The 9,653-nt window shown below is 38.0% G+C and overlaps 1 protein-coding gene across 1 annotated transcript in view; it reads right to left on the reverse strand.

Moving 5' to 3' along the window:
• The window catches only part of holn1 (CD2 antigen cytoplasmic tail-binding protein 2 homolog holn1), a 70,291-nt gene extending 66,588 nt beyond the window's left edge, over window positions 1–3,703 (reverse strand). Inside the window, exon 1 of the mRNA XM_090379750.1 lies at window positions 3,387–3,703. Coding sequence (XP_090235876.1) covers window positions 3,387–3,561 — 175 coding nt within the window. The 5' untranslated portion in view covers window positions 3,562–3,703. The remainder of the gene's footprint in view (window positions 1–3,386) is intronic.
• Between the last annotated feature and the right edge of the window lie 5,950 nt (window positions 3,704–9,653).

Raw genomic sequence — 9,653 nt, forward strand, 5'->3', positions numbered from 1 at the left:
ACAATATGTTCTTCAGTTATGGAAAAAAACTAAGAACTACCTAGAAAAAAATTTAATAGGATTTTGCTCCGATGGTGCCAGCGTTATGCTTGAGAGAAAATCTGGAGTGAGCACTAGGATTGCAAAAGAGTTTCCAAACATAATAATATGGCACTGTTTAAATCATCGCCTCCATCTTGTTTTAGATGATTTGATAAAGGAAATAAAGCAAGTAAATCATTTTAAAATATTTATTGATAAGATATATACTATTTTTCATCAATCCAATAAGAACCAAATTGAACTTTCCAAAATATCCGAACAACTTAGGATTGAAATTATAAAGATTGGTAGAGTTCTGGGACCAAGATGAGCTGCCTGTAGTTTAAGGTCAAATAAGAAGTACTTAGGTATGGCTGCCCGTCTTGAAAATATATATTTTATAACTGATTTGGCATTGATGATTGATATTTTAAACGGAATTTCTCTTCTTTCAAATGCACTGCAAGCAAGAAATATAGACATAATAAAGGCTGAAAAACTCGTGATAAGATCTATTAAAGCATTTCAAATGCTTGGAAAGGAAAAGGGTCCATACGAAAAAAAAAGTTGATGAATTAATTACTTCAGAAACCTTCAAATATATAAAATTTGTAGAAAATCATAGATTTGTTGGGCTTCCTCGGGGAAGACTTTTAGAAAACATTGTAACGAATTTGAAAAAAAAAGACTAATGGATTGTGAACATTTAAGACTAATGGAATGTGAGCATTTAAGAGCATTTGTAGCCAATTTAAAGATAGGAATAAATTACAATTTCTCAATTTTTTGGAGCCAGATTACTGGAATATTGAAGAAGTACTAGTTCCATGGAAAGCAGCTGAAGAACAATTGCTTGTATTTAATGACATTTTTAATTACCAAATTGATATTAATGATTATCGAGATTTCGTGGAAAATGTTTTAAAAAATTCCCAGAATTATGCAATTCCTGAAAGTGTTCAAAGAGCTAAAAATATTGTCAGAACAATTGCTGTAAATTCAGTAGAAGCGGAAAGGGGTTTTTCAAAGATGAACATAATGTGTTCAGAGAAGAGAAGTCGCCTAACTGTTTCTAATATATCAAACACAATGACTATTAGACTAATCGGCCTACCTCTAAAGGAATGGGATCCTACTCCTACAGTGAAAAGATGGTCAAGAATAAATCACTCAGCCAATGATGCTCGGATAAAAGTGAAGAAAATTGCAAGTGAGGACGCCAATCAAGAAGCAATGGGGAAATATCTTAAATAACAGTTTTATTGTTTTTTGTCAGGTATTATTTAATATTTTTTCATTAATATTTTAAAACTCTTTCTTATAACATAATCTAGTTTTGTGGACCTCTTTTATTGTTCTTATTTAAGTATTAACTGCATGAAATAATAAACTACCTTTCGGTATATAGTTTTCTTATACTTAGAAAGGTCATTAGAGCAGCGAACCGGTTGTTAAATTATTTGAATCCCACCACTGGTCGTGTCCCCCTGAGTTTGGTCTTGGACCCACTCTTGCTTTGTATATTTATCAATGATATTGATGAACGAATATCAGGCTTAATGTCAAAGTTTGCAGATGATACATAGGTTGGTAGTGTTGTTAATGGCAGTAATGGTATGGTGCTACCAGAACAGGATCTAGAAAATTTAGGCAGATGGGCTGAGAAGTGGCAACTGAAGTTTAACATTGACAAATAAAAAAGCTGCATATGGGTAGAAGTAACTGCGGAGAAACATACCAACTGTGTGGTACTAAACTTAGGGTGGTAGAAAATGAAAAAGATCTAGGAGTAATTGTGCAGTCAGATATGAAGTTTTCTGAACAATGTAGACAGACTGCCAGAGCAAGTCATGGGGTATTGTCAATAATATATAGGAATTTTACTAGCAGGGAAAAGAAGGTGATTATCCCTTTCTTTAATGGTCAGATCACTCCTTGAGTACTGCGTACAGGTCTGCAGGCCTCGTTTTTCAGAAGGATGTAGATTTGCTTGAATGTGCACAGAGAAGGGCAACAAGATTGGTGAGGGGAATGAGGTGGTCCTCTTACTAAGAAAGGCTTAAGTTCTGCAAATTGCAGCAGCTGGAGACTAGGCACCTGCAAGAAGATCTGATTGAGGTGTATAAGGCCTTGAATGGGTTGAGCAAGCTGAATGCTGATGGGATTCTTTGTTTTGCTCTGACTAAGAACCTGAGGGGGCACAGTTTCAAAAACTGAAGAAAGATAGTTGTAGAATAGATGTGTGGAAATTTGCCTTTAGCCAGTGGGTAGTTGATTGGTGGAACGGGCTTCCATCTTTTGTTGTGTAAGCTAATAGCGTAAATAAATTTAAGGCTGAGCTGGGCAGGCATTTGGAACAAATGGAGGGATGAAATGAGAGGATTTTTTTTTTTTTGGATGATGCTGCATAAGCTTGCCTTCTTGTATCATATGCCTCTACTAATGCTAATCTGTCATTGTGGAAGTTGATAACTTAAAATAAATTCAAGGAGGAACTGAACAAACTTTTGGAAGGAATGGATGTGTGCAATTTTTTTTTTTTTTTTTTTTGGCTGATGCTACTTAAGCTCATATGCTTGCTTCCTTGCATCAAATGCCTCTATTACTATTATTAAAAGGGTGTTACTATTATTAAAAGAGGGTTTTTTTCCTGGTATAATGATTATTGATGAAAGTATAATGAAATGGTAAAATATGTGGTATATTGATCCAATTCTTATTTTTACGCTAATTCAATAAAACAACTATAACTGGCTGTAAGTTGACTCGAATAGTGTCACACTATTTGATTGTTCTAGCATGAGACAACTTATATTTTAACTGTTGCCTTAAGTGGTAGTTAAAATGGTCCTCCTCCAGCTCACTTTGCACTGACATGTGGTGAGTATGGGCATGGCATACCCAGGGTCCTGAGCTGAATATCATCGTTCTCTTTTTTGGTGATACCCCCTACTTCTCTCTCTCTTCTCAGGGTACACAAATTTTTTTTTGACTGGTGCAGCATAAGCCTCAGGCTTCCTTGCACCATATGACTAATAATAATAATAAAAAAAAAATCCAACTTTTTTGGGAGGGGAGGATTTGCCATGACAATCATGCCTAACATATTATATAGATTATATTACTCAGGGGCTCACACCTGGTGAGTAGGGCTTGGCATACCCAGGGTCCTAAGCTGGGTATCATCATTCTTCTCTTTCTTGGTGATTCCCTTCTATTTTTCTTTCTCCCTATCTCTCTCTTTGTCTGGGGTAATTCAAAATTTTTTTTTTCGCTGGTGCAGCAAAAGCCTCGAGCTTCCCTGCACCATAAGGCTAATTATAATAATAGTAGCAAACTGCCTTAAAATCAATATTTTGAAATACCTTGAAGCTCTTCAGGATCAAGAATATCATATTTCTTAGCTTCTTCTTCATCGTCTTCTTCATCGCTGTCCAAAGAATTCTTGAACTTTTTTAGCCTTTTTCTCTCAGTTACATCTTCCATTACATAAAGCATTTCTTTAAATTCCTCGTCTGAAACTTCTGTTCTTTTGGCCATTTTAGTAGCCTTTCCGTCTTTCCGCAAAAATTTTTAAATTCGCTATTTGAACAACCAACTTTTCCGATACATAGTCCAACAGATACTGCAAATTAAGGCTCTACCAGAATAATGAGGTTTATTTAGTTTTCAACACAAAATCTTCTAATATAATTTTCAAGCAACAGATCCAATGCGCATTATTCAGTAAACATTGCGACATCAGCCACCTACAGATGTATCCATTTGTTTAAATATATTAATTGCATTAGAAAATAAGAAAAATAACAAGAATAACATTGTATAAAGCAGTTATGTGAGTTTGAACAACGGTAAACTTTTTTTTTTTTTTAAGAAAACCAAAACACAAGAGGTATCAGACCCAATAATACTTAGTGCCACGCATGGATTCAAGATTGAGAGGATGAACGAATATATCTGTTGACATTAGACTAAAACTTGTATAGATTGAAATTTTCAGGAAATATATATGAATGCACCTGACGTGGATGGGATCTATCCAGTTATATATTACAGAAGGCAGCAAAGGCAGTAGGCAAACCCTTAGCCATAATAATGAGAGTTTTCTTGGACTCAGGGGAGGTCCCCATGGATTGGAGATGAGCAAATGAATCACCAATTCACAAATTACCCTTAATTGGGATTAAGGGTAAGTTGCTACAATGGATAAAAGGATAGTTGAGTGGGAGCAGACAGCGGGTGGTAATCAATGGGCGCTGCTCTTCGTGGACTAATGCTATAAGTGGAGTGCACAGGGTTCGGTGTTGGGTCCACTGTTGTTTTGTATATTTATCAATGACATTGATGAAGATATATCAGGCTTAGTGTCGAAGTTTGCAGATGATACAAAGGTTGGCAGCGTTGTTAATGACAGTAAAGGCAGTGTGCTACTACAACAGGATCTAGAAAATATCGGAAGATGGGTTGAGAAGTGGCAACTGAAGTTTAACATTGACAAATGCAAAGTACTGCATATGGCTAGAAGTAACCCCAGAGAAACGTACCAACTGTGCGGTACTACACTTAGGTTGCTACAAAATGAAAAAGACTTGGGATTAATCGTGCAGTCAGATATGAAGTTCCTGAGCAATGCAGACAGACTGTCAGAGCACGTCATGGGGTTTTGTCAATGATATACAGAAATTTTGCTAGCAGGGAAAATGAGGTGATTGTCCTCTGTATAAGGTAATGGTCAGGCCACGCCTTGAGTACTGCGTACAGGTTTGGAGGCTTCATTTTAGGAAGTATGTAGCTTTGCTTGAGCGTGTACAGAGAAGGCCAACAAGATTGGTGAGGGGGAATGAAGGGGTCGTCTTACCAAGAGAGGCTAAAGTTCTGCAAATTGCAGAGGCTGGAGACTAGGAACCTGCGAAGTGATCTGGTTGAGGTGTATAAGGACGTGAATGGGTTGAGCACACTGAATTCTGATGGTATTCTTCCACTTGTTCAGATTATGGACCTAATGGGGCATAAATTAAAATTGAGGAAAGAGAGCCGTAGAATAGATGTGCGGAAATTTCCCTTTAGCCAGTGGTTGGTTGATTGCTGGAACAAACTTCAATCTGTCGTTGTGGAAGTTAATAGCTTAAAGAAATTCAAGGAGGAATTGGACAAATATTTAGAGTGAATGGTTGTTCAATTTTTTTTTTTTTTTCTGGCTGATGCTACATAAGCTCATACGCTTGCTTTCTTGCATCACATGCCACGATTACTATTACTATAGAAAGGATAAAAGAAGATATCTGTTGACATTAGACTTCAACTTCTGTAGATTGCAATTTTCAGGAAATAGGTATGAAGGCACCTGACGTGGATGAGATCTATCCAGTTATATTAAAGGAGGCACCAAAGGAAGTAAGCAAACCCTTAGCCATAATTATGAGATATTGTTGGATTCAGGGGAGGTCCCCATGGACTAGAGGTGTGCAAATGAATCACCAATTCCCGAAGGGGGCTCAAAAGGTGACAGCAGTAATTATAGACCTATTAGTTTAACTTGTTCCCGGGAAAATAATGGAGTCATAGCTTAAAGAAGCATTGCAGGATCATCTAGACAATATTGCAGTAATAGTTAAGACACAGCATGGGTTTGATAAAGCGTGGTCTTGTCTGAACAATTTAATTGGATACTATGGTGTGGTCACAAAGGAACTGAATGCCAAATATAATTTTGATAAAATATACTTGGATTTCAGGAAAGCTTTTGATACTGATGCACATGGAAGACTGGTATTGAAATTGCAGAGATTTGGCATTAAGGGTAAGTTGCTACAATGGATAAAGGGATGGTTGGGTAGGTAGACGACAGAGGGTGGTAATCAATGGACACTGCTCTTCGTGGACAAATGTTATTAGTGGAGTTCTCCAGGGATCGATGTTGGGCCCGTTGTAGTTTTGTATATTTAACAATGATATTGATGAAGGTATATCAAGTTTAATGTTCAAGTTTGCAGATAATACAAAGGTTGGCAGGATTGTTAATCACAGTAAAGGCACTATGCTACTCCAACTGAATCTAGATAAGTTGGGGAAATGGACTATAAAGTGGCAACTGAAGTTTAACACTGACAAATGCAAAGTACTGCATATGGGTATCAATAACCGAAGAGAAACGTACCGACTGTGCTGGACTACACTCAGGGAAGTGGAAAGTGAAAAAGACATGGAGTAATTGTGCAGTCGAATAGAAGTTCGCTGACAGTGCAGACGGACTGCAAAGGGCAGGTCATGGAATCTTGTGAATCATATATAGGAATTTTGCTAGCAAGGATAGGGAGGGGATTATCCTGTTATACAAGGCAATGGGCAGGCCACTACTAGAGTACTGTGTAGAGGTGTACACAGTACTGTGTAGAGGTGTGATTGAGGTGTACTGTGTACACCTCAATCACATCACCTCGAAGGTGCATAGTCTCATTTAAGGAAGGATGTAGATTTTCTAGAACGACTACAAAGAAGGACGACAAGGTCGGTGAGGGGAAGAAAGGGGTGTTCTTACCAAGTAAGGCTTATATTTTGCAAAAAAATGCCAAGCCTCGAGATTAGGCACCTGTGAGGTGATCTGATTGATGTGTATAAGGCATTGAATGGACTGAGCAAGCTGAATGCTGATGGGATTCTTCCTCTTGCTCAGATTAAGAAACAGAGGGCTCATGGATTCAAATTTAGGAAAGACATTTGTAGAATAGATGTGAGGAAATTTGTCTTTAGCCAGCGGATAGTTGATTGGAGGAACAGGATTCCATCTTTATTTGTTGAAGTTGACAGCTAAATAAATTTAAAGCTGAGCTGGACAGCCATTTGGAACAAATGGAGGGGTGAAATGGGAGGGTTTTTTTGAGTGAAGCTGCATAAGCTTGCTTTCTTGCATCGTATGTTTCTACTAATGCTAATGCAAATGCTAAGGAATCTTGCTCCAGAAAACCGAAATTGGATGAATAAATGATGAAGAAGAAAAGTTGGTTCTGTGAGTTTGAAGTTGGACGGTAAACGAATGTTTATTGGGTATGGCACGTGTTAGGACTGCTTTGAAACAGATAGAGGAAATGTTAGAAGCCAATTCAGAAGAACTGTGCCAATGGAAGTATAATAATAATAAGATATTTAAGGCAAGCACTACACGCAGGTACCACGATTCTATAATACCCTTCACGACATCATGCCAGGGGCTAACAAGCGGTAGAGGTAACCTCGCCAGGAGTATAAAGATTAAATTATAGCCAGATCATATATATATATATATATATATATATATATATAAAAAACGAAAAACAGTTCGCATAGCAGATAATATTGATTGGAAGGAAAACTAATACAAAATATAAATAACTAAAATAATACCAATTGCGATAAAAAATGTAGTCTTCTTGAGTCCTGTTTTCTGTGAGATTCGTGCCCAGCCATAACGATCTGAGATCAGTTGGTAATTGTGGAGCCCACGTGCCGATCTATGATGAGCCGTCTATAATTTTTATAATCTTTATTTTAAACAAGTCAGCATCCTGGGATTGCACTAGACAGAACTTCTGATAAGGGACGAACGGATCTTTAAAATGTAACCAAGAAGGAAGAGCAAGAAGCTTGGGAGTGGAGTGCAGAGCTGGCTGGGGGAAGCGCGAACACACGGTGTCTCAAATATGGGGCGCTGAGACTCTTCCTGCGATCATTTTGAGAGTGAAGATAAGTATTCTCTCGTGCATTAATGCTGAAAACCTGGTTAAATTCAGGGTTTGGCCATGGATATAAATACTGTGTGGTGGGAGATGACACTTCCTGGTTACCTCCTTCAGGAACCAGTATTTTGTGTCTTTTAATGGTTTCATTGTGGTGTTTCCAGCCGAGCCCCACAAATCTACTGCGTACAGTACACCTCCGAATATCATCATCCTGATATACATTTTTATCAGGTTTTATTCTGTTCAGAATGAATAGCAAGTGCTACCATTAGCATTAGCATTTGCACATGATATAAGAAAGAAAACTTATATAGTATCAGCCAAAAAAAAAAAAAAAAAGCAATTCTCATTTCATCCATCCACTCACTTCAAATGTTTCTCTAATTCGGCATTGAATCTATTTAAGCTTTCAACTTCTACAACAACAGACGGAAATTTTTTCCAGCAATGAAGCATCCGCTGGCGAAACGCAAACTTCCGCAAATCTTTCCTCAATTTGAATTTATGCCCTCTCAGGCGATTATTCTGAGAAAGGGGAAGAATCCCATCAGCATTGAGCATGCTCAAACCATTGAAGATTTTATACACCTGAATCACATCATCTCGAAGGTGCATAGTCTCCAGACTTTATTATTTGCAAAACACAAGCCTTTCTTCGTAAGAGTGACCCTTTGTTCAATTCACTAATCTTGTTGCTCTTCTCTGTACTCGTTAGAACAGCTCTACATCCTTCTTGAAATGAGGCCTCCGACCTGTATGCAATACTCAGGTGTGGCCTGACCATTCCCTTATACAAGAGGATAATCACCTTCCTATCCCTGCTAGAAACATTCCTGTATATCATTGACAAGACACCATGAGCTACTCTTGCAGACCGTCTCCACTGCTCAGAAAACTTCATATCCGCCTACACAATTATCCCCAAATCCTTTTCACTCTACCTCTGTCAGTGTAGTACGGCAGAGCTCATACGTTACTCTAGAGTTAATACAATTCATATGCAGTACTTTACATTTGTCAATGTTAAACTTCAGTTGCCACCACCTCCCAGCCCATCTACGCAAATTTTCTAGATCCTGCTGCAGCAGAGAACTGTCATTAATGTCATTAATATCTCTGCCAACCTTCCTATCGTCCGCAAACATAGACATTAAGCCTGATATACCATCATCAATATCATTAATGAAAACAGAAAACAATGGACCCAACACTCAAACCTGAGTGACCCCACTAATAACATTAGTCCACAAAGAGCATTGTCCATTGATTACCACTGTCTGTCTTCTCCCACTCAACCATCCCCAGAAGCAATTTGCCTCCAGTCCCGCACTGCTGCAATTTGTGCAGCAGTCTTCCATGTGCAACAGTATCAGAAACCTTTCGAAGATCCAAATATACGATATCAAATTTATACTTTGCATCCAGTTGCTTCGTGACTACATAGTATCCAATCAAATTGGTCAGACAAGCCTTTCCCTTAACAAACTCATGCTGTCTCAGAGTTATCACTGAAGTCTTGTCTAGATGATCCTGCTTCTTTAACCAGTGCCTTCATTAATTTCCCAGGAATAGAAGTTAAACTAACAGGTCTGTAATTACCTGTGCCTCCCTTTGATCCTCCTTTGTGGATTGGGGTCACATTTACATATTTTCCAGTCCATGAGTAACTACCTAAAGTCCAAGCAAGGTGTCATAATTATGGCTAAGGGTTTACTTATTTCCTTTGCTGGCTCCTTTAATATAATTCGATAAATTCCATCCACCCCAGGTGCCTTTCTTATGTTTATCTTTAACAATTTCTGCTCCACATTACTCTCAGTTATTACAAGATTATCTAGCTTACTGCCAGAGTTTAATACACCTCTGGCATTCCCCTCCCTGAATAACTCCTCATTTGTGAATGTAGATGAAAATATT

The sequence above is a fragment of the Mastigoproctus giganteus genome, chromosome 8 (assembly GCF_048544385.1).
Source record: "Mastigoproctus giganteus isolate SK-2022 chromosome 8, ASM4854438v1, whole genome shotgun sequence".
Classification (NCBI taxonomy): Eukaryota; Metazoa; Arthropoda; class Arachnida; order Uropygi; family Thelyphonidae; genus Mastigoproctus; species Mastigoproctus giganteus.